This window comes from Macrobrachium rosenbergii, chromosome 56, assembly GCF_040412425.1.
Source record: "Macrobrachium rosenbergii isolate ZJJX-2024 chromosome 56, ASM4041242v1, whole genome shotgun sequence".
Lineage (NCBI taxonomy): Eukaryota > Metazoa > Arthropoda > Malacostraca > Decapoda > Palaemonidae > Macrobrachium > Macrobrachium rosenbergii.
The window spans coordinates 42,459,298-42,485,888 of record NC_089796.1 but is presented as its reverse complement, the minus strand read 5'-3'; the positions used below and the strand labels follow the sequence as shown (position 1 = coordinate 42,485,888).

Sequence of the window (26,591 nt, the reverse complement as noted above, 5' to 3'; positions counted from 1 at the left end):
TTTCATATAAATCACGATAAATAGAAAAAATTCGACTTTCCGTCAACTTTAACTCGACCGAAATGTTCGAAAACTGCAATTGTAAGCTAAAACGCTTACAGTCTAGTAATATTCAATCAATTAGCTTTATTTTTCAACAAACGGGAAGTCTCTAGCGCAATATTTCGATTTATGGTGAATTTAAAAAAACAAAACATTTTTTTACGTCCGCGTGTTACGAATTCATGCATCATTTTGTGATAATATTTTCTCTGTGTTGCTTTGATCGTTTTACAATTTGTTATATACCAAAATCATCGCAATTTAGTGTACAATACAAAGAAAAAAAATAACCCGTTAGCTTTAACCGTTTTGCTCACAGCGCAATTTGTATAAAATTATATATTAAACATTTTTTTTGTGCTGTCATATATTTCAATATTTATATATGATAATGATATTTTTTTCCATTTCTGATGGTTGCATACTAAACTTCAGGCAATGACAAAAAAAAAAACGAGCCAAAAATGAACTCTTAATCTTAAAAACTAAGCGTGCTGTGATTTTTTGAAAAAAACTTTTTTTCTGCTTCGGCGCTAACTCACCGAACGCCGCCGGCATACGGGAGACGTTTTTGTAAATAGAGGCTCGGCGTTTAAGGGTTAAGAAGTCCTCAACTAGGTCTTCCTCAAGGAAGTGAAGACCACATCTTCCTTGCCCCAGTAGGTGCCAGCCTCCTCCTGTTTTGGGAAAGGTGGAACAAGAAAGGAGCAGAGCAGTGGCTCATGAAAGTCCTAAGGGAAAAACCTCCATAAGTCAAGAAGCCCATCATCTTGACTGCCTACTCCATCTTGGCTGCCTACTCTGTAGGCTCAGAGAGGTTTTCAGCCCTCTTAGAGGAAATTTCCTCCCTCCTCAGGAAGAGGGCAATAAAGGTAGTCAAAGATGTGAGCTCAGAGGGTTTCTGCAATCATCTCTTTGTGGTCCCCAAGTCTTCTGGAGGGTGGAGACCGGTCCTGGATGTTAGTGCTCTGAATGTCTTCATTCAGAAGACAAAATTCAGAATGGAGATGAATCACTCTATTCTATCTTCTAGCCTAGGATCTAGATTTATTAATCAATCTTCAGAAGTCCCAGTTGGCTATATCTGAGGAGATAGTATATTTGGGAATGACATTGAACTCTCAGACTTTTTGGGCTTCTCCATCCCCAAGAGAGTGGAGTCCTGTCTGTGAACGGTAGACAAGTTCCTCTCCCTTCAGACCTGCTTAGCCAACAAATGTATGAGTCCTGCGGGACTCTGGCCTCCATAGAGCAGTTCGTTTCCCTGTGGAGGCTTAATATGAGAGTCCTACAATTCTTCCTCAGAGCCAGGTGGGACAGGAAAAGCACAATCTTCTCAGACAACCCTATATCAGATGGTTCCATCAAGGGTTTTCCACTCCAGATCTGACAGATTATAGACTGTCAAGAAACTCCTCAGAGCTGAAGGATTTTCAAGAGTGGCGGCAGAAGCTATTGCGAAGTGTAGACGTCAGTCATCCAGCAATGTCTACCAGAACAAGTGGTCTATCTTTGGCACTTGGTGTAGAAGAAATGGCGTCTCATCTTCTCAGACAACTATAGCAGAAATTGCAGATGTTCTGTTATTTCTGAGGACCTCCAAAGGCTTGTCCTCTTCCACTATTAAAGGCTACAGGGCCATGCTCAGCTCTGTTTTTTGGCATAGGGGCCTGGACCTATCCGATCTTATTAGATGATTTGACACCTGTAAGCAGAGGAATACAGAGCTAGTATTGTGGAATTAAGATGTGGCCCTAAAATGGCTCTCAGGTCCTCATTTTGAACCCCTTAACTCCACGTCCTTTAGAAATCTTACTAAGAATACCCTCTTCCTGGTAGCCTTAGCAACTGCTAAGAAGGTCGGTGAAATACATGCCATTTATAGAAGAATCAGGTTCTCTCAAGACTATGCAATTTGCTCCCATACCCTTGGATTTCTTGTAAAGAATGAGAGTCCGTCCAAGCCCTGGCCTAGTTCTTTTAACATCAAGAATTTAGTAGAAGTTTTAGGTTCAGAGGATGAAGAGAGCGCTTTGCCTTGTGAGGGCTTTAAAATATCTACATAGGACTAAGAAGATATGAGGACCTTCAGGGGTTGAAGAATGCCCTTTTCCAGGACGTGGAAACAGTGTTTAATAATTAGGGTATTGAGTCTTTGGGGAGCCTGGAGCTACTATGTACTTGGGTACCCACCAGTTTTTAGTGGATGGATGGTGGTGTTTTTAATTTTTTTGTGGTCTAGGTAACAGTGTTGTTTGTTTGGTTGCCTTTTATGATGGTACTGCACCCAGGACAGGGGCAATTTTTATGCTTTACTAGCATTCAGAAATGTCCTTCGCTGCAAAGCTCCCACTCATGTAGCAGGCACTCCATGACTATACCGCCACATCGCTACAGGTTAAGATGAGCGCCAGCCAAAGACAGTATCTTCCTGCAGTGGCTCTTTTACCAGGTAAGGAAACAACAAGCATTGTATCAATGCTGGCAATTTTTTATATTCTCAAATTCATTACATTTACTAATGTTTTGGGGGAGAATATGTCCATATATCCCACCTCCTTCCAGTGTGGGAATCAGCTATGTAGTTACTTGGTAAGTTACTTGTATAAAAATAAAATTTTTATAATAAAATAAAGTTTTATATATACTTACCAAGTAATTACAGAATAGGAGCCCTCCCTCCTCCTCCTCTCACATGCACATAAGGGCACAAACAAATTGAGGCTCATTGCCAAGTTATCCCTTTCTTCACTGAAAGTGAGCAAGGCTAGTTACCTATACCAAAACAAAAGAATCGCTACCATGAATTTCAAATTTTAGCTGCTGTTCTAGTTAGAAACTATAGCTATGTAATTACTTGGTAAGTATATATAAAACTTTATTCTATTATAAAAATGTCATTTTAATTTTTTTTTTTTTTTTTTTTTTTTTGTGATTTGCTCAAGCAATAGACAGCAAAGTTTGTGGGGGTTTCCAGCAATGAAAGGTTTAAGTAAAGTGATAATCATCACTGTATGTTTATTGCATATTCAAAGATATTGAGAACTGAACCTTTGTTTTTTTAGGCTGCTGCAGCACAACGTTTTAGGGAACAGCAAGAAAATGAGAGAAAGAGACGGTTGGATGAAATAAGACTGCGGGATGCTGACCGCCGTTCACAAGTTGAAGAACGGAAACGTATTATCCAACAAGCTGAGCAGGACCGTAGGGAGGCAGTTTTAAGGAAGAATGCTGTAAGCCAACCAATTTTCTAAAATTTGTTAAATTTTTCAGTGTTAGATGTTTTACTCCTGGCTACGAGTCTAAGCTTTAGTTTTCTGTGCAGGTATCGATACCTTCTTTATATAAAAATATTGAAGTCATTTTTAACTTTAAAATTTATCTTAGCTTGTTGAGTAAATAAGTTATTATAAACCTCAGTGTCATTAAGTATCAGAGTACATGCTATTAGAAATGTTAAAAAATGTCTAATGATTGATTAATGGAGGCTTTCTTAGTATCATAATGCCCATCTGTTAAGTAAATATTCTTATATTTTGAAAACATGTAATTGATGATAATTCAAAGGATGTGAATTATATTGGTGATAAAGGATTGGTTGTATTTTTATTAATTTGACAAAAATTTACTTGATAGTAGTTTATTTATTACAGTACAGTATAGTAATTATTTATTCTTCAGCAAATATTATTTTTTGTGTTGCTAATGTTAAATTGAATTTTCTTCCAGGAACGTGAACAGCGCTTGGAATCAAAAAGACGTAATGAAAAGAGCAACATTGTGTTTGCATTTGGTAGTTCAACTCCCCGTATGCTGGATCCTAGGGACAGCTCATCGAATACCTCTTTTTTTGGCTCACGAAGGTTTGTGTTGAATTTATGTACAATTGAATAATCATTCATTAATACAGTAAAATACTAATTTTCTGGCATCCTTCAGTGTGGCAAACCTGCTGATACAGCAATTGAACCAAAAACTCCCATTCTGGATGAAAGCTGCCATTGCCACAGTCTAAAAATAGAAGTGTGGTATGCCTCCATAGTTTGAGTTTGGTACTGCAAAATGACATCATGGACAACAACAACTCACACAGCTTTTTAGCCAGTAGAAAAATAGCACTTTAAATCATTTATTTCAGCCCTTTCTCCAAAGATAGGTAATCTGAAGATGAATAGGCAATTACCTATTGTAGACCAGGTCATTTTTTCCATTAAATATTGAAATAAACTAGTGCATTCATCGTAATAATGATACATTGTTGTTCTAAGACTAGATCTACCTAAAAAACTTAATTTTATACTCTCTGGTAATGAAGGTTGATTTAGTTTTAACCAGTTTTTTCAAGGGCCACTGGTTGGTCTGGCATATTTGCTAGTCTAGCACCTAGTTGGTCCAGTTGATCATGGACTCTTGGACTTTTACTGTACTTTGTTCTTGAATCTTGTCAGAGATAATAATTAGTATTATATTAGGTCAGTGAGTAAAGAGTAAATTTTGTTTATATAGTTGTGGTGAATTAAGGTACTGTAATTTGCAATTCTTTTTCAGGGCTACCTCAACTACCAACGTCCACTTAGTAGAAACTTCAATTAGTAGACGTGCTTCAGAGTGCAGTGACATGGATCTGAGCCGTAAGCGAGCTACTTCAGCGCATAGCCTTGACAGAAAAACAGATGGTAAGAAATTGCAGAAGTGTTTTTCATGTAATTCATTGGAGGCAATAGGTATGATACTTGTCATCTAGGGAATATAGAATATATTACTATTCAATATGATTATGAAGAGTAGAGGTTTTTAACTTTTTCTAATAGACTCTAGCATAATTTAGCTTGATGAGTAGAACAATAGCATTGCATTTAATGCATAGAGTACAGTCTAAGGCTTATATCAGGAAATATTAGATGTATACTTAGAGGTATTCTCTTCCTTTTTGTAGAGACTGAGTCCTGCCAGTCATTTTAGGTATGTATGTTGAACTCATGGACTAAAACAACGCTTGTATAAGATGGTTGTGACTGTAGGTTGAGAAAGATACAGTTGATATTCTTGCCTTTGTTCTTGATAGATTACTGTTTACTTACATAAGTGCCCATGTTTTCTTGCAAGTTAAGGTTGTAGTTTAGACCAGTTTTTTCAAAATATAACAAATGTAAGATTTTTTAAAAAGTTTATTTTTGTCTTGAGGTATTGGTCTGAGCTAGAGAAAATGCAATTGGCATGGATAACCTAATGCCCTTTTCTTGTCCAGGCCCAAATAAAAAAAAAAAATTAAAAGGGGAAGGGAAGGTGGGTCTCAACCAAGGAAGCAGTAGATTTTCTTCTTAAATGAAGGGCTCATCTGCTCCTTTTTGTGTTTTCCCTGTTTTTGTTTCCAACTTAGCTAATTTTACTTTGCTCTAATTTTGATCGCGTAACAGCAGACTTTTGAGTGAGGTCTATGAGAATTCAGAAATGGGGCTTTTTGGTTTTGTTAAAGTTTATAAAGTAGTAGAAATAGTAATAATCCCCTTTTAAGAGGCGAGTCTTGTTTTATTCAGATAGGTCTTACTTTTCTTGCTCACCCTCTTTTATGGATTTTTTTTTTTTTTTTTACTTTCATCTTTCCTCGACCCATTTTCCTTTAGGGCACTCCAGATTCTAGCCCTAAGTCATGGATGGGGAACAATTGCTTCAAGTATCATAAGTCTGAACATCATTGCTGAGCTGCTGTAGCTAAGTTATCTAGGATTTCTTGCCATTTGCCAGCTCCTCTTATCCTTTCATACAGTCATCTTTATCTTTGGATGATGACCCTATATTTGGCATTGAAAATGAGTTTGATAACTAAAATTTAAATGAGGCGAGGTTGGATAGCATGCAACCTCACTCTAGTCTAGACTTAGAATTTCTGATATGGTTGAGTTAGATGAAAATGTAATGTCATGCTCTCCTCCTTGTATAAGGTCTGATCTTGATGAACTGACAACCCTGAGGGCATTACGAACATTGTATAATTATAGTTTTAACCACAAGGGTGGCCCATAAAAGAGGAGTTCATTCATCCTTTCAGTAGTTTGTTTGTAGGCAAGGGAAAATAACTTTAAGAATACATTGCATAAATCATATACCCCAAGCATTGATGATCTTATGGGAATGGAGATTACTTCAACCCCTCTCCAAAAACCAAGTATGAACAAAGGAAACTTTTATAGCATATAGAACCAGGATATTTACAAAACAAAGGAAAAAATAAAAATTCAGAAAAGAACCCACATTAATCCATTTGGTTAAGGCATTCAATGCTTTGTCTCCTTGGTTTTAACACTGGATGCCTAGTGAATGATCTTGGTCAAAAATTAATTGGCATTGTCAGGGGTTATCGGCTTTAGTTAGCTAAAAACTGCAAGCTTGAAGGAACTGGGTATCCTTAACTCCATTTATCCAGTGAATCCTCTTTGAGTTCTGCCACATTAATGGAAAGAGAAATGGCCTCCAGTTTTAGGGTAGATGGTGGTGCTAATAATCATCTAGTTTATAAAAAAAGCATAAATTGAAAATTGGAACGTAAATACCCTGAATCAAATTGGAAGAATGTAGGACACATTAGATAATTGAAGAGCTACAGATTGGAAATCTTAGCTATTTGTGAGTTACAGTGCAAAGGAATAGTAAAAGTGAGATTTGACTGGAGTCTTGGACATGTTTATTTAGAAAAAGCATTTGGAATTGGTAGAGGAGTAAGTTTGATCACTGTACCAATTGCAGAAAAGTCACTGACTAACTTGAGAGCAGTATGCTGTAAGTTATTAATTACTATATTTAAATGAAAACAATGTAATATGAGTGTTATAATGCTATGCAACCCCAAATGAACTCTGGAGAAATAAAAAAAAATTATAAATGAAATAGAACCAGAAAGAGATACGAGACTACTTGTTGGTGATACGAATGCAAAAGTTGATAGACAATGTAGTTAATGGTGGATGTGGTGGGCAAAGAAGGCCTGGAAGAGACTGTAAATAAAAATGAATGTATTTCACTAGTTTTTGTACTGCATATAATCTTGTAATTAAAGGTGTCCTTTTCCAATCCTGGGACATATCCAGGTGGCAGTCATAGAAACCACATAGATCATGTAATCAATAATGGAAAGCAAAAGAATTCTGAAGAATGTTAGAAGCTATAGAGAAGCACATGTTGATTGTAACCCCCAATTTGTCATTCCCACTCTTAAAGCCAAAATTAAAAGCACTCTACAAAAAGTTGAGAGATGATCTAGATTTAATATGATGAAGCTTCTAGCAGGTGAATGCAAGGGGGCATTGAAATTGAAAAGCATAATGTATCCTAAACCTAGAAGTAAAATTACTAGATGCTTATATAAAAAACAAGATGTATTCATGACTTTTTTATTATAAAATCCTACTACTGTAATTTATAGTAATCAAAAAGGTAAGATGTTTGAAAAGTACTGGTCTAGACAGGCAACGATTACTTGGATTATTGCTAAGAATTATCATTATTATTAAGACACCCAATTAATATTTTTGAGTACTTCATATTGCAAAGGTGAGAAGTATTTGAAATTTAGCCCTGGAAGTTGTTTAGTTAGCAGAGAAGTTATGAGTGTTTCCAAACATTACACAGCATTTGTACAGTGCTGTGTATAAAACATATCAGGTGACTAGGTGAATGTCTTGTGAAAAGTATAGGGGTTAGATTGTTTCAGGTTAAGAGATTTAACTACTTGATTTTTCATTTTTCTTTTTGCTCTTGATTTAAACAAGTACTAATGGCTACAGTTATTTAGCAAATGACTGTTGCCATAATTGCAGTTACTTAGCAGAAACTGCAGTGTATGTAAAACACATTAACTGGTCGTCTTATTACTTGAAAACAATGGTTTCTCACATTTTTTAGATATATACTAAAATGTGTATGGGTTACATTGCAGTTTTATTTTATGATTCAGCTAGATACAACACTGATTTTCAGGGAAAAATGGTTTTGGCCGGGCACTTTTAATATAGATATTTTTTTATGATAGTTCAGTGATAAACCTGTCCTGCAATCTTCTTCATTTACTTTATTTGCTGTTATTGTTTATGTTGCCATTATGTGTCATTTTTAACTTGAAAGGACATGAACCTGCAAAATCTTGCTTGGCTACTATAAGAAAAAGGGATTTTTTTTTTTTTTGCAAGCCCTGATTTTACTGGAGCTGTAACAAGTCTGTGGTAGGTCAGACCAGCAGAACAATTGAGTTGAAGCTGTGGTAACAAGTGATTTCCCATGCAAGTCCTCACCAGCTGTACCCTCTATGAACTAGGTTTAACTAAATTAATGAAGATGATCGTTTATCTTAGACCAGAATCATTATTATCAATGTTGTTTAGTCAGAATTATTATTATCAATGTTGTTTAGTCAGAATCATTATTATCAATGTTTTTTAGTCAGATTTTCCCTTAAAGGGAGTTAGAAATGAAATAAGTTCTCTATTCCATTTGTTGGTTGCACTTTCTGCTTGATTTCCCATGTGGGCTAGGTTTTCATCTATTGGACTTCCTAATGGTCTTTTTTTCTACTTCTTTATGTGTTACTTCTCTGACGAACTGTTCTTTTTCCCATCTCATCTCATCTCATGTCCAAACCATCTTGATATTTTAGATCTGTCTGTTTTTATTTTCCAGCTGTTGGACACCACATCTCATTCAAATGTAATATGATCTTGCCAAGGCACTGGCCATGAATCTTATCATCCTGGTATCACATTTTCAGAATCCCACTTGTTTTCTTTGTCACTGTTGTACATGCCTTATTCATAAATTGTAAGTATCTGCTTTTTTTCTGTCATCTCAGAACCTGGTTCACTTTCCAGTATTTCCTGAAGTTAACAGAATTGTATTTCAACATTCGTTTTGTCTCTTCCTTATTACCAACACATGATGATCATCCTACCTCTCTTCCTGTTTGCTCTTACACATTTCAGGCATTGAAAACCTTGCACCATTATATTTTTCAGTCCCAACCCTCTTTTGTTACACACACTTGTACTGCATCCACATGGCCAATTATTTGGCATCAACATTTCTCATCTTTTTTTAATTAACTTGGCAGTATCTTCATGCTTTACCGTATCTTATGGTAATGTAACATTTCTAGCTCAATAACTTTTTGGTATTGTTTGCTTATGTAATTTCCATCTAATTACTGGTCTTGAGTTTTTGTCAGATGCCTTCTCAAAACTTCCTGTAGAGAGGTATCACTAAAGTGTGCCTATTGTGGCTCTTTTCAGTGTTCATTCAGTCCCAGCTACCTTGCTTTCTGCCTTTTACCCTGTTCACTTCAGTTTATTATTACTTCACCTTGAACTTTACCTTCTCTTTGTTTTCATCTCATTGAAGAACAGATTATTTTGGTGAGCCCTTTGAGGGCTGAAATTAGACTTAATGGTCTTGTTAAACTAATTTATAATAATTTTTCTTATCAAACTCCACTTCATGTATTTTTCCTCTTTATACCTCATTATAAAGGCTGCCTCTGTTGTCAATTTCTTTGGTTTGAAGCCAAATTGATAATTGCCAATTTGATAAGTTTTTCTGTCTTTCCTCCAGCACCATCTCCAGTATTTTCATAGTGTGGCAAAGCAAGCTTCACCTAAGATGATGGCCTATTTTTTTTATTTATTGGGAGAAGCTTCTTCACTTCGTTGCATAGTGCATGTTTTGGTAACTTTAACTTGCTCCAACAATAGTTTGTCAACGGTTTGAGCCTGTTTTGAGAAAATTATATGTCAATGGTTTGAGCCTCTTTTGAGAAAATTATGTGTAACATGCTTCCATGTGGTGAATCACTCGTCCTTTGTTAGCATAGACTTAAGTGATTTTAAATTGAACTCTCTCTCTCTCTCTCTCTCTCTCTCTCTCTCTCTCTCTCTCTCTCTCTCTCTCTCTCTCTCTCTCTCTCAATTAATTCATTCTTTGCTTAACATGTAATCATGACCCAAAATACCTAGCATATTAGTAGAGTAAAAACTGTTCTTGGGTGATCTCCTCATGATTCATTCCCTGCTGTCACTCATTTGCTCTACTGGTCAGAAATGCAGTAGACCCTAGTTACAGGCTCTAGAAAAGGGGTTTGTTTACTTTAAATTTGCTCTACTGGTTAGAAATGCAATAGACCCTAGTTACAAGCTCTATGAAATGGGTTTGTTTGGCATAAAGCATCAAGAGTCTTGTAGGTTTTCAGCATTTCTCTACAGTTGAAAGTGCCAAATTAGATATTCAGTGTTGGTTTTAGATTCATTGTAGGGAACTGTACCATAGAATTATATAGCAAAATGAATATCTGAAGACATTTGAAGAGTTATTGCACTAGAAACTACTCTCATTGGCTTATGGATTTTAATTTGCCTATTTTGCTTAATGGAGTGATTTATAAGGTAGAACTCTGAAGAAAATGGCGTTTTGGTTGTGAGTATGCATGGGGAAAAGCACATGTTTGCATGCAGTCATGGTAAAAATTAATTTTAGGTATATTTCAAGAGGACTATATTATGGGAACAGAGCTTCAGTTTTACAAATGACTGCTAATTGTACTGATGAATTTATTTATCGTAATTTTTATTTTTGTTTTGATTCTAGATACTTTGGGCTTAATTTGAAATTATTTCATTTCCCCAAAAGATTCTACTTAAAGTAAATGGTATTTGCCTTTTTTACATTTCCATTACTGCCCTTTTTGTTCTAAATGTTCAAGTTAAACTACTCCTGCCATAGTTAAAGAACCTTACCTGTGATTTTTCTCTTAAGAGTTTAGATTGTTTGCAGATTGCAAGATTAGTTTCAGCTCATGGAAAAATTATTTGGTTTGCTTTTATTTTTGGGCTTGTATATACTTTCTTATATTTTTAAATTGTCTTGTGTAGAATAGTGTTAATTGATTTTTATAATTGTACCGTGTTAGGTTTTAAAAAACTTAGAGTGTATGTTAGTTATCATTAATTTTATATTTTGTTAGATTGGATGCTGTAGTAATTGGAATAATTAACAGTTTAAGAGGTTTCCAAAACCTTCAGCTATAAGGGTTAAAATGGAACTCTTTAATTAGCATAGTGTACTTTTTAATGAGCTGGTTAAGGGCTTTATAATGTGGAATATTAACAATAAAGGTTTTTAACAGGGTTTTGGATTAATACAAGCTATACACACAAAATCCTACTAAAGCTATAACATTACATTTCTCCAGTCTTGCAAAGTCTTGACATTAAGATGAGCATTACTCCACAATAATTTTTCTTTGAAGAATGATCAGTGCACAATGTATTACATTGTTATTTTTTGCATACCAAATTTATACACAGCACATTTGGGTTTGGAATGGCAACATTAGCACTTGTTCATTTCACATACTCTACTTGCACCACAACTTCAGTACAATAGACAAAGTGCTTCTGTCATGTCAAGGTGCAAATTGATTTGCATCTGCATAGTACATAACTTTGCACCTTGCATGTCTGTTCAACAGTGCTGCGTTGTTGTTACAGACCTGCGTATGTCAAGCTCGATGTATGAAGTGTTTCACTGGGACGACAGCAGCCCATCCTACCACAAACATCCCCCTACTACCCAAGGTACCCGGCTGACCAAGTCTCGTGACTCGTCACTGGAACGCAAGATCCCTCATCCTTCTGCCCTCTCTTGGGTCAGATCCTCTAGTCCTCAGCCTCTTGAAACCTCTGTACCCTTGACTTCCAAAGACACCTCTTCTGCTCCACCCTCTTCCACATCCTCTAATTCCTCTGACAAAACTCCCACAAATACATCTCAGTCACGTTACTCTGTGTGGGAGTTTGGGGATAACTTCACTGCGCTGGGTCCCGCAAATCAAAGTAGCGGTGGTAGCGGCAACCTGGCCTCTTCCTCACCAGCCGTCACTCCCACATCTTCCACGCGCTATTCTCGTAGAACTGCTTCTGTATTTACTGGGGCTGGGTGCACTATTGGTGGTGAGTTTGCAAGCTGGCTAACCCACGGATGCTTCGTATAGGAATGCTACACTAGTAGATGTTCTCACAGAGCACAGAATGACTTGACTACTTTCTTTACAAACCCTTAGATCTTGTTTAGTATCTTTTTTTTTACATCTGACTAATCTTCAACTTACCGTACTGAAAAATTTGAATTTTGATTAATTCATAAAGGCATCTGGAGAAATGAATGCAGATTAGATTCTTATAAAAAAGAGACTGATGCAGTAGTAAACTGAAATGCATCATAAATACATAGTTTTACTTTATTGGGTTGAAAATATATATATTGATATAATTAGATAAGGTTTTCGTAGTTGAGATTAACTCACTAACGCATTGTGACTGAAACAAAATTGTGCTTGTAGTGCTTGCATTTGTAGACATGTCATTCCTCCTCCCCTCCTTCTAACTGGCTTGTTGTGAGTTTTGGAGTTAACCATAGTTGTAGTTGGGATTTCAGTAGATTTGTGGTTTCATTTATGTTTGCCTTTTATTGCGTTCCAGCAGCATGTTTGTTTTACTACTTTGGTTTTTTTCGTTATTTTTGTGGACAGATTTTGTTTTGTATGTATTTCTATAACAAAGCTTTTTACTATTAATACCTATCATTGGTTTGTTATGTTATTAGAGTTAAGGTATTTGTTTTTAATATTTTGTTATTATTATAGGTTTACATTCTTATGTGAATCATAACAGCTTTTTCTTACACTTACAAATTTATTAATTGAAATTCTAGTGTGAATTTTGTTATTGAAACCAAGGAAAGTCTCATACAAGATCGATGACTTCAATATGAGTGCTTATATATATATATATATATATATATATATATATATATATATATATATATATATATATATATATATATATATATATATATATATATATATATATATATATATATATTATACATATTGATTCTAGTAGCAGTATTTTTAATGGAATGTTGTCTTGAAAATACCTTTATCATACTCATCCAGTTTTGCTTAATATCAGCTTCTATAATCTATTTGACTTTGCATTACCAGTCAGCTTTTTTAAAGTTTTACAACTGTAGATGTTAGATGCATTGTTTGAAGGTAGAAAAATAAATAAGAACATAAAAAGTAGGTAGATAAATAGATTACAGCATAACAAGAAGATTGAAAAATAAATAACAGCTTAAAAAGGTGTTGTATACATTTAAAAAAAAATTAGGTAGAGAAAGGAATTTTGTTTTGCCAGACTAGTCTAACTTCAATGTTTGAGAGGTGTCTGTGCAGTGAATACTCTGGGGCAATTATTTTTTAAAATTGTGCAGTATCCACATTTTTCTTGGTATCCTTTGTCTGTTCTTGTTGTAAATTGAATTAATTGATTTGTTAGAATTGAGAGTTGACTGGATTATAATATGTTGTATGTTTACTTTTCGGTTGATATCTCAACGTTTTTGGTTTTAGCAGCTGTTGATTAGAAGTTTTGTTTAAAATTACCTTTCTGACCAAAGAGTAGTTTATAGATTTTCATTAAACCTTCCTAAAATATATCAGTTTTCAGCTTTCACATGCCTTTCTAATAAGCAGGCTTCCAAGCGAAAAGGGGTACTACTGTATTTTTCTTTTCTGTTACACACTGTTCCTAAAAGAGAAAAGCCACAAAAAGTCAGAACACATGATTGAAGGTTGGGCTTTTATGAAAGGCCTGATATTCTGCAGGCTTACCATGGTTTACATGATAATCTTTGTGTAGTTAAGGGATAATGTAAGACTTGAACTTAGTACAACATTATATCACTGATGATATGTAAAATTTACTTAATGTACAAGAGATTGCTTGTGCTATTTTCCTTTTGGACAGAGATCTTAAAAGAGTTGAAAAGTTTTTAGGTAAATATGAGACACTGAACATAATTATATTTGGATTGTTATAAAGTGCTATTTATATTTTTATTATTATTTACTCAAATGGAAATTTGATAGGGAAAAACTGTAAACACACAAATTGAAATCAATGTTAGAATTAAGATTAAGAATTGCAGAGTATTGAAAGGTAATGATAGGTATGTAGTAAGAATTATTATATCTTGATCTCATATAAATAATGGTTTCAGTTTAGATTAAAAGCATCTAAGTTAAAACTAGGGTCCTTAACTAATATACCTTAGGTATATTGTAGCTGAAAATGAGGGAGATCATATGGTCAGGGAATAAAAGAAAATTATAGAGATGATTTAGTGTTCACATAATATGTCAGTTTTTGCTGCTGAAAATGTCAGTGATAATAATTGTAATAGTGCTAATTATAATTATTGTAATAGTTTTTTATATTTTTAATAAAGGCAGCACCTGGTTTACGTAGTGTGCCATAGTTTAAGATTTATTGGAATGAAGTCCCCTTTTCATCTGTTATTTACTTTTTCAATTTTTCTCTATCTTGCTGAGTTCTTTTTAGTAGCCTTGCAAAGTATGATATTTTCAGGACTCTGGTTATAGAGAAATGGTAATCTAATATTTTCATGCAAGTACAATGTTGAAAACTGGCATCTTACATAACCATTAGCTAACTATGAGGTTTTCAGAACTCTTGGGATACTGGTACAGGTATACATATAAAATGTGATAATAATTACAGTATAGCTTAATTGCAGTACCTTTTAAATATAAAGTAATTTTATAAAAGTACCTACTCTCTTGCTGGCTTGTTTTTTTGTATTGTGCTGTGTAATGGTACTTATACTAGTAGCTTTCCCTATAAAAGTTACCATTGTTTACTGGTATATGTACTGTCATGGATTATTTAGTTCCCAATTAATTAGCATTGCATTTTACTCCAAATAAGGTAGCCTACTTGTAAGTTGTCAGAGAGTGCCAGCTGTACTTGTATGGTTTATAAGCATTATTCCTGTATTCATCACCCTACTGCTTTTATAGAAAATGCTATTTGTGCTAGGTTATGAATTTTAACTGAGGGGCTTAAGTTACCTTCCCAAGCAAGAATTTAATGGTGAGGTTGATGAGAGTCAAATTGAAAATTAGGGCTCAGAAGGATTTTTTTGTGACTTATGAGTAGTTTTAATAAAGTGTTAGGAAAGAAGGATAGCATCAGTACTAGAAGAACAGTAAATGTTTTGAAGGTCTGCTGGTTATGGTAAATGACCATATTTAGTTTTGTTTTTAATGTATGTAATTTATTTTCACTAAGACAGAAAATTATTTATTTTGTAAATCAAGACTTGTTAATACCATAGTTCAGTCAGTTTTTGGAGGAAATCTTAGTTATTGCCTTGTTTGGAGCATTTCAGCATTACCTATTTTCATGACTTTTTGAAGTGGTGTGCCTTACATTTCATTTTCAATATACAATAGTTCTAATAATTAGGATTTTTGAGTCAGTTTTATAATCACAAGAACATCTTTTACTAAGAGATCAGTAGGTTTTGCTAGAAATTGGTTAGAACTCTGGTATCTTCAACTCAGGAGTTAGAAATCTAACACCACTTTTTTCAAATAATTTTTGGGGCCTTATTTGAGTAAGTTAAATAATGATCAAATATTACTGTATATAAAAAAATCTTATTTTGCTATGGCAATAAAGAGAAGTACTGTTATGAAGTTAAGCTAAGTTATAGTTTTGTCACATTATTATTAAATTGTGAACAGCTGAATGCCAGATTTCTGACATTGTGTAGTTTGATCATAGAATTTAAGTACTTACTCATATTTTTAAGTTTAAGGATAGTCGTCGTTATACTTTCTGAGTATAACCTTCTGAGTTTATAATAATGTGTGCTTTAACTGACTTTGTTTATATACATTGTTATATGCTATGTAAACAGGTGAAGACCTGATGACAAGATCCATGACTGCAGCAATTCCAGCAACTGCAGCAAGACGACGCACAGATTTGTTACCAGCAATGCCATCCCTCCGTGATCCCCCTGGAAGCTGCCGTAGTAGTCCCCGTCATCGGTCGCCAGGTAGGGCGTTGTCTCTTGGACGGCTTGATGAACTGGCCCGGCCTCGCAATCGCAAATCCCCTCTTGCACCCCTGCATGAGACTACCCCCTCTTCTGTGCGCATGAAACAGCCTGCCCGCACAATGTCCAAGAGCATGTGTCACCTGGGCCCTCGACCAGCTAAGCCACAGTCCAGTGGAGCATTGGACCTAAGTGGTCCACTGGATAAGGGCATCTCCCGCAGTTCAATATCTTTGGCTCAGCCAAGAATGACACGGGGTGAAATGCTTAGGCAGAAAAAGCTACGCGGTGATTTAAATGGAAACGGCAGTAGCAGCAATCCGAAGAGTAGTCCTCCAGGTCAAGGTAAGATGCATGAAATTCAGGTATTGGGACTCAGACTTTGATTTGCTTCACTTGCTAAGGGGTTGTGCTTGCAAATTTATGTAAACAAATGGTCTATTTGGGAGCTAATAAGCTAGCAAATGCCGCTTTTGGTGTACAGTATTGCGTACTTACTGTAATTAATGTATTTACTATATTTAATGTATTCTTATGGTTTACATAGTTTTTCTGTTACATGATTTTTTCATTCCAATTCTTGGTATGTTAAACTGAGTAATACAAAATTTTTTGAGTAAAATATAAACAGAAAAACCTGGGAACAGATAGAATTTATTTCTTGCTGTCCATGCAGGTGACTTTCAGGGAAAGTTCTTGCTTTAAATATGTCTTGATATTTTATTGGAATAAAATGCCATAAAACAATACCATTTTGGTTAGAAGAACAGCTTATGATGCAGCAGTAGTAATGAAACAGAATCTCAGTCATAAGACTGTTTTGTAAGGCTAGTAATCTTGCTAATGAGATAAATTAGTATTGCCTAGGCATGGCATTGATACAATATTTTCTTTTATATTTTTGCCATATGCACAATTCATTTTTACCCCCATTTATTTCACCTCTAATTTATCATTATAACAACTTTCTATGATGTATATACAGTACATAATTTACTTTTGTTTGATGGTTATTAGTGTTTTTAATGTGAAACCTATTTCCTAACTATATTCAGTTTTTTTTACCGAGGCGCATTTGCACCAACTCGCAGGGGTGTCCTTTTAGCTCGGAAAAGTTTCCTGCCAGCTGATTGGTTGCAAGTATTTTGTCCGAATAGCATCATTGTTTTCAAATAATTACCAGCAAATGTGAATCGAAACTTATTTACTAACCCAAATTTCTCCCTCAGATATATGTTTTGTTAATAAATAATTTTAACGAATAAAGAGATTATAAAGTATTGCGATGGTAAGTCTAAATTTAATAACAACACCCGCCGAAGTCAATGACAGGAGTTTGTTTTCGGATGCACACTGCATAATTTGTTTATTTTTCACATATTTTAACACCAATTGGGATAAATTACACTAAGCATAAGAAAAACATGTTATTATAAACTTTCTTTGAATACCAGAATGTACAAAAAACATGTAATTAATAAAACTCGCTATTGGTGAAAACTTCCGGGGAGGTAAAAGGAACAGCCTGTGGCGGCCTGGTGGGAAAACCAGCATTGCAGCATTTTCCTGATTTATGTCATTGCAGCTTTTCCCTGATTTATTTAAGTGTTGAAATCAGTGTTATGTTATTGAGATTACTTTAATGGCTATATCTGCAGTTAAATAGTTTCTATGCTTCTTTTGTAGGTGCACACTAATAAAAATATATTTTGAGAAATTAACAACTTACTCTTTCATGTAAGTTACAGCAGACAATGCGAGATAAGAAAACTTTTTATTTTCTTATTTTGCGTTCTGTTCAGGACACATATAAGGTTAACACGAGTTTCTGCGAATATTTTGAGAAGTAAAAGAATATGTGACTGAGTAGAAAATGTACTATGCACATATACATTTTAAGGATTAGTAGGCTATAGGCATCTACTGTCAAATACCGAGGTGGGGATGGAAGGGAGAGGGAGGGGTAACTCGGTGAAATTATGAATTCGTTTAATTGTGATTTCTATGCAATTTAGGGAACACTACAGTATCCTCAAACCGAAAATAGTGCTATTAATAGAATCTATACCTTTACGACAAAATTAGCAAACCCTTTCTATACGGACTTACATCATAGGCCTACATACACCTAGCCTAACTTATATCAAACACCAGCTACTGTTTACTGTTACTCCTTACCTTAAAGAGTTGAGCAAAATTTATTGCAATTGTCAAAAAATGGTGTAAGACACATAGACATAGGCTAGCGTAGTTTGAAATGTGTGCAAGAAATAAAGCAATAATAAAGGAAGTACTGTACATTATTATTATGTAAAAGCAAAAATAGCCTCTTCATATTTATCAGTCATCCTATTTATCATAATGATATAACAAAAGGCTTCAGCACAAAAGCCTATAAAAGATGATGTGTATCTGAAAAGTTTTCTTGCCCATCAACATTTGCTGGCATGTGGATACCACATGAATAACTAGGCCTACCTATCTAGGTAATTTTATCTAAATTTTATTTAAAGCCACAGGCTGTTCCTTTTACCTCCCTGGAAGTTTTCACCAATCGCAAGTTTTATTAACTACATGTTTTTCGTAGATTCTGGTATTCAAAGAAAGTTTATAATAACATGTTTTTCTTATGCTTAGTGTAATTTATCACAACTGGTGTTAAAATATGTAAAAAGTAAACAAATTATGCAGCATGCATCCGAAAACAAGCTCCTGACGTTGACTTCGGCGGGTGTTGTTATTAAATTTAGACTTACCATCGCAATACTTTATAATCTCTTTGTTCGTTAACATTATTTATTGACAAAACATATATCTGAGGGAGAAATTTGGGTTAGTAAATAAGTTTCGATTCACATTTGCTGGTAATTATTTGAAAACAATGATGCTATTCGAACAAAATACTTGCAACCAATCAGCTAGCAGGAAACTTTTCCGAGCTAAAAGGACACCCCTGCGAGTCGATGTAAATGCGCCTCGGTAAAACATCTTTTCTTTGCTTGATGGCCATTAGTGTTTTATACCATGGACTTACATCCTCGCTAGGTGTTATATTACACTTAGTTTTCATACATTTTCTTCATATTATAGTAATAGCTATTCTGCCAGCCTCCTTTGATGGACCAGAGTTCTTTTTCGTATGGGAAATGTTTATTTTCCCTTTATGCCTCCCAGTAATGACTGGTTGGAGCTTCAGACATTATTTTAGTTTCACTAGAATATGAATACTGCAATAAATTACTGCAGTTAATTTATTTAAGAAAAAAATTTTTTTTTATGGTACTGCACCATTTCTGTGTAGAAAAGACGGTTATTTGACCCTCAGGCAGATAATTTTAGTTGCCACTTTATGATTACCTGTGGTAAATAGACTCATCTCTTGTGAGTTTTCTTAATCATTTGTTGTTTTATTAACGTTTGATTCATGTTTTAAATCTTAATTGCATTCTTTCACTTTTCTTGCGTCTTGTTTGTGTATATAATTAAGCTTTTTGGCGGTTTCATGAAATATCCAAAACTTGAATTGGCACGAATGACAGTGACAGTTATGATGCCAGGTAACTTCTGATGAATAAATCAGAAAATCAATCAACAGCTTGAAGTCAGTATTTTAAAATTTAGTGTATCATCACTGGTTGGGCAAAAAAATTTTTTTATTGATGAATATCTGATCTAAATCTTTCTAAGTTACAGTTGATTGTGTGCAGAGGTGTCATTTATGCACTTGATAAATTGCCTAGTATCATTAACTGTCATTTTCATGCATTTAACCATATTCGGAGTATCATTCCATGCATTGATTTAAGTTGTAGATTTGTTGAAGAATGAAAACTTTACTCTTCTACGATACTTAGGTCATCAGTCTTAGTTTATTCCTTATTTTAGTTTGTATTTTTTCCTAATCTTATTTTCTTGCTGTTTTCTGTGGGTTGCCTTTTTGGTTAGAAGTTTCTTAATATTAGTGGTAATAGTGTTTATCAAATGCAAGCCTTGGCAACACTTCTTTGAGACTGATGTTAGTAGGCATATTGAAGGTAAAAGTCTCATTCGTTAGCTTCGAGTTGGCTGAAAAACAGTGTCCAAATTGTCATTTCTCTGACCAGTGAGATGATCAAATGAGCATACCCCACAACTTCCTGGTGGGCATCAGTACGTTTTGGGCCAGATCTTTCAAGGCCAGGGGCATCAGTCTTTACATCTTATTCAGGAAGAACCTATTGGTCGAGTACTACGATGGAATGCAATCATGCAGATCATATTCATCTCCTTTTACCTTGGGACATTCCCCATAGGTCCTTTGACTCCTTTTCCTTGGATCCTATGGTGGATGCTCAACAAGTCATGTAGTTCACCCAGCTCTTGAGGGACAGGTTGCATCTCACCTAAGATGTGCAGCTGCAAGGAGAAGGTGTGTGTGGGATTGGCCTTCTCCCTTTCTCTTATCTTCCTTCCTCTTCTAGTGGGCAGAGGAACAGTGAACGAGCTGTCACATACTGGACAGGCATGCATGCAAGTGATCTAGATGACTGAGTATCCTATCTATAATCTAGCTCCATTTGGGTTAGTAGATGCAAATCTTTCCTTCTCTCTAGCGAAGGGAGATAGGGACTGACTATGAGCAAACCAGTTGGTTATTCTTAGCTTTATAGTCTCCGACACTGTGGGTTCATTCAAACCTTTTTAATTCAAGGATATTACATTCCTTTAATTCAAAATGCCCAGAAGTCTGACGATTGAACATCTCTCTTGTTCAATAGATCAGAGGTATGGTCTCCTTTCTTTACTCTTTCATGACCGGGAAGAGAGTACCCAGGTGAGCTGAACTACAAGTCAGTTCAGAGATTTAATCAGAATCCTCCCTCCAAAAGTAATTCCATACGTAAAGAGTGAGGGTTTGTATTTGTATAGGAACATATGGCAAACATTTTAAGTAATAATTTGTATTTTTCCAAACATACAAACCTGAGGTCTTTACATAAAGGGCCCTCCTCTTACCACCCCTCATTTCCTTACATGGGCCAAAAGGTAAACTGTGTAGAATTGAATGCGCACAGACTTGGTGGGTGGTGCTTCCACCCCTACCATTAGTAGCTATTACCATAACCACCTTGCAAAAGTTTAACAGCCAGATTTCCAGCTTGCTGAAAATTAATATCATATGTAAAGACCTCAGGTTTGTATGTTGATAAAAATACAAATTGCTTTAAAACTATGTAATTTTCTTAGCTTACTGTCTCTGTAAGTTAAAGGAAAAATTGTGAATTGCTAGACTGACTCTGTCAAGAGAAGCAAAACAATGTCTCCACTCCGGTCCAGTTTTAATCCCTGTATAACAGATCCACCCAAAATTTATTGTCCCACCATGAAGACCTTATCTGAAAAGGTTTTGAGCACAACAGGAGACTGTCTTTTTCAGCAAAAAATGTTTTTGGTACAACAGTGGTGTATGAGGCCAACTGTTATTTTTATTGAAAGCTCTCTCTTGGACTGAACACTGCAAGTTTTTTTTGTAGACAGTATATATTCTGTTACATTTAGATTAGAAAATTGTGTTCCTCAGAGAAGTGTTTCCAGTAGCACTCTGTCCACATGACCAATAGACAACACTACCTGTCTGCTGATGTATGTAAATAAAATATCTATTTGGAGGAATTTGCAATATTTAATTTAAGTGCTCAATAACTAAATGGTTCCAGCACCAGATCATCAGATCAAATTTGCATAAGTCACATCAGTAGTTGATATGATATCAAACCTAAGTCAAATTTTCTTGATATGGTATGGAACTTATGATATGCTGTGTGTGGTGAAAAGAGGCCTTTAATTCTATTTGTGAAAAAGTAAAAATGTATGTTTTACAAGATATCACAGGGAAGAAAGATGAGTAAACTAAAGATGAGAGACTATCAAAAATTATATATCAAAATGTAAAATCCCTAAGCTTAATTGACATATCTCAGTCTGAAAGCTCTTTCAAACTCATCTTAATAAGATAAAGATGACTTCTCTTAAACTTGAAAAAATTATCTAGCATGATATGGGGTGCTGACTGGCAAACATTAATTAATAAGGCTTAAGTTTTAGAATTATAGGTAAAGTATCTGATACAGAATAAGCCTTGCAAATTTAAGATTCAGTTCTTAATATGTTTTTGAGTTTTTTACCAAGCAAATTAGTATGCTGTACATTGAAAGTGGTTAGCCACTCCTGTTCTTACATGTGACATGTGATCTCATAATTATACTGAATGACTTATCTACCAAAAAACTATTTGATAAGAGGGGTGTTTTAATAAATATTCATCAATATCTCCCATTAAAGAAAGAGGGGTCGTCAGGGCTATAAATCTAAATGTAAACACCCTCCCAACATCAAAAATTCCATGTCATAAACAACACACATGTAAGATGTAAAGGTTCATACAATGTAAATCGTAAGTGTGAGACTTGCAGCCATGTCATCCCCCCCCCAAAAAAAAAAAAAAAAAAAAAAAAAAATCCTTGCATAGAAATGCCTGCCTGTTCATAGCAGAATTGTGCTCAGTAGGGTCAGACATTCAAGATATACCATCACAGAAATTTGTAATTTTCAGTGACTCGAGAAGTGTTAAAAAACTCTTCATAATTGTAATCCAAGACATAATTTTGCTCAGTAAATGAAATTTTTACTGGACAAATTACATGACGATAAGAATGTAGCAATATGTTGGATTCCTGCCCATGCAGGAATTAAAGAAAGGAAGAAGTTGATATGGCAGCCATTTCAGCTACTATAACAAGATCGCATACACATTCATATTAGTGATTATGTAATATGTCTTAACCCATTATAATACAACCACTGAGACAATCACATGTAGATATTCTTATTAGAGATCGTGCAAGATCTGTAAAACCCACTACCATAATCAATAAATGGCAAAAGCCAATAAAGCAGCCAAAGTTGAGACTTCTATGACAAGATCACACACACATATTCCTACTTATGATTATATAGCATCCCTGAAACCCATTATCATCAATAAAGGCAGAATATATGGAATAATGGACATGATAGTGGTAAATTAAAAAAGATGAAACCCAGTGTGGGAATAAGAAATTCCTCTACGAGGCCCGGTCATGGCTTGGGATCTCATAGGTGAAGAATAAGAGGCAGCCTGAGGGCTAGGTCTGGCTACATTGGTGCCTGAGGTGTCAGAAGACTTACTTACAGCTTGGTGGACCAGGCGGTCATTGTTGTCCGCTCTACGTATGTCAACTACCACCTCAACCTGTTCCCTAGGAAAAAGTGGCAAAGATCCTGGAATGGTTCTGTTTCTCAGTGCTAAAGTAGAATCAGGGCCAACGAATCTGGAGATCTTAGAAAGGGCAGCATTTCTTCTTGTCAGTAACCAGTTGGCCCACATATTTGCTGTTAGGTGATCCAGATATGAGATGGTCTTGCCACCAGACTGCAGTAGTATAGTCTAAAGAAGTGGGTACACTCCTCAGTGTCGATAGCCATGGCAGCCGAAGAAATCTTGCCCACTGTTGTCAACCAAAGATCGAGCCACAAAACTGCCTGAACACCAAAGACACTGTCTACTCCAGTGAGGCCAACTCTTGATGTGTAAAGGAAGTGGTCTCTGCCTTAGTTTGATCTAAAGAAATACCTGGGCCTAGATGAACCAAGTCTGGATCTACTTGTCTTGATTGTAATGCAACGTTAGGGGTTGCATAAAAATGTCTTATGTGGTGGAAGAGGAGGAGGGAGTATCTTAAAATGACCTGCCAGATCTTAAAGAATTGTCCTGTCTGGAGACGAGAGAATTGACTTGGTTAAGGACACTGTCAGCATGGATGGAACATGGTAAGCCCAACAATGTCTTCGTCTCTTTCCTGGGACCCACAAGGTCCTCGAGGCCTGAAGGAAAATTGGAATGGGTAGCCGAAGTCTTTTCAGGTAGTTCATTGTATGCACGAATGAGTTCCACTAACTCTGCATATGTTGTCAACAGTTCTTGGTTATCTGCATCAAGAGGGAGAGGGCCTTCTGCTTCCAGGGCACGAGACTCTCGACCCTGCCAAGCAAAACAGCGGGATCACCTGCATCCTTGTTGATTACTGGAGCATAGGAACGATCGGAGCCCAGGACTTTCTTGGGGATATATTGTTTGACCAAAGGAGCAGGGACCCTGTTTTGATTGTGGTCCCATCTGCAAAAATGAGAGTGAGGACTATTAGATGGCGGCTGTGGTTGAGTTCGCAACTGTAAGGGACTCTTGTTACGTGGAGAATAGTTGCGGCCGCACGAGTGAGACCGTGGGTTACGTGGTGAGTGACCACAGCTGCATGAGCGAGACCATGGGTTACGTGGAGAGTGGTCACAGCCGTGAGACCGAAGGCTTCTTGTCTTAAGAGAGGAATAGTCTTGATCACAAGAACATTCCCTCAAGTGTGATGTCAACTTCTTAATAAGAGCCTTGTTGTCCTTCGTAAAGACTGTGGTCTTAACGCTCATTTCTTGAGCAGGACATGCAGAAGATGACGAAATGACCATAACTTTTTAAAGAGAATCAGGAACTGGGCTACAATCATCAGTAGCTGAGGCAGAAGACATTTGACCATGACCCTTGACAGACTCATGGTCACCCGTAGCCTCGATACAGCCAAGGTTAGCCAACTGATACACAGCTGAAGTAGATGGACAGTTGGTCTTGCTTCCAGACGAAGGGGAGATGGAGCATGTGCTGATCTTCTTGCAGTGGGGCTTACATTGCAATCGTTAGCTCTGCATATGCTACAAGTTGTGTGAGGATCAGTATTGAAAGAGGCTAAATAATGAAAGCAAGGAATGTTACCTACCCAGGGCATCGTCTCTGAGGCAAAGTCTTCTTAGATGAATCAAGCGTTTGCATCTCAAATGCAAAATGCAGACAAACACACATGTAACAGAATCACACAAAAAAAGCAAAAAACCAGAATGCCAATGCATAGATATGGCAGGACGTGCATAATAAACCGGCTTCTGTGCGAGATAGGGCAGCACATGTCTTGCAAGGAAGACATTTAAGAGATGACTGGTATGTCACATGGCACGAGGGGGAAGAGAGGCCAGACTCCACCTATTCTCTCCCCATCGGCTATCACCCTGCTGTCACCAACCCTTTTTCTATTTTTAACCAGATCCAGCTAGTGCTAAGAGATTTACCCCTACATAACGACCTTAGGTTTGCAGTTATGAAAAATACAAATTGGTCACTCTCATTTGACCCACGAGTATTTGGTGAATAGCCCAAATGATCCAATCCCTGTGTGTGTGCAGACTGTAGAGTAACACTAATAGTTACACTTTTTTGTGTGAAAGTCCAAAATGTAATCAACTGTGAATGTCAAGTTTTGGAAACAATTCAGTTAAAGAAATTGTCAGAATTGCCATCATTGTCAGTTAATCCAGTTAAAAAAAAACTTTAAAAGTTGTAACTCAATAAGTAAAATTTAAACTTTTTTCCTCAATATAAAGACAAAGTTTTCAGCCAGCCCTGTGAGAGATAGATAAATTACTTCAGTGGTCTGGTAAAACTACTTGATAATGACAATAATAGTATGTAAAGTTTTAACATGTACCCATTCATATCATCTGGCAAAACACTACTATGAAAACCAGAACATCTTGAGCAGCATACATTGGAACATAGTAGTAAGGTCCAAGTACAGATGGGTCCAGATCTCTTACGGATGTGGAATTTGATGCAATATGTCTATACCTTAAAACAGATTTCCCTTTACCTATGTCTTTTGCTTTCAGTCTGTCCACTGTTAAAATAATAAAAAGTACCCTTTTACAAAGTTTATAATTTCAATGATTCTAGAAGTGCCGTTTTAAAAAATTATTTTATCCAGCAAATCTAACACTATTTCCTTAAAAAACCATAAACAAATGTGACATCACTGAAGGTGATTAAAATAGCAGGTATTTATTGAAACAAGTTTCTACTGTGTTGTCGCCCAAGATTGGTAGCTTATATAGATTTCTAAGTCAACGTGGTATCTTTGTTGATGAGCGCAAGCTTAGTAATAAAGCGCTTGTTCCAAAAAGTGGCATATCTGCAGACTGCAATAACTACAGGCCAATATTTATTCTCCCTGTGCTCTTCAAAATTGCAGTACACTCATTTTTAAGCCACTGTATAAGTATGTGGAATCTAAAGGATTGTTAGCTGATAATCAGTATGCATTTAGGAAGCAGTTAGGTACCTGTGATGCTCTTTTAGATTTGACACGCCATTTGCAAGAGAACCTTGATAAGGGTTTTGAGTGTAGAGTAATTCAGATAGATTTTAGTGCTACTTTCAGTTTAGTACATCACAAGGCACTTACTTATAAACTTCAGAATCTTGGAGTGGGTAGATATGTTTTAGGTTTACTTCAAGATTCCTTTTAATGGTGTACTGTGGTCAGTGGGGTATGAGACTGAACTCCAGTAAAATTAAAACACTATTGATCAGCAGATCTTGCACAGATTTGCCACCCCATCCTCTCTTCAGGTAGATGAGACTGCTGAATGGGTATACAGCTTTAACTGTTATTGGTGTAACTTTTGAC

The 26,591-nt window shown here is 35.8% G+C and overlaps 1 protein-coding gene across 50 annotated transcripts in view; it reads left to right on the top strand.

Moving 5' to 3' along the window:
- Window positions 1-26,591, top strand: part of LOC136836475 (ensconsin-like) — a 652,260-nt gene that overhangs the window by 536,261 nt on the left and 89,408 nt on the right. For 14 of the 50 annotated variants that reach the window (XM_067100766.1, XM_067100763.1, XM_067100761.1 and 11 more), the window contains 5 exons: window positions 3,108-3,275; window positions 3,772-3,905; window positions 4,591-4,718; window positions 11,568-12,029; window positions 15,868-16,353. In XM_067100766.1, coding sequence (XP_066956867.1) covers window positions 3,108-3,275; window positions 3,772-3,905; window positions 4,591-4,718; window positions 11,568-12,029; window positions 15,868-16,353 — 1,378 coding nt within the window. The remainder of the gene's footprint in view (window positions 1-3,107; window positions 3,276-3,771; window positions 3,906-4,590; window positions 4,719-11,567; window positions 12,030-15,867; window positions 16,354-26,591) is intronic. The other 36 variants (XM_067100788.1, XM_067100780.1, XM_067100787.1 and 33 more) reach the window with 5 other exon arrangements.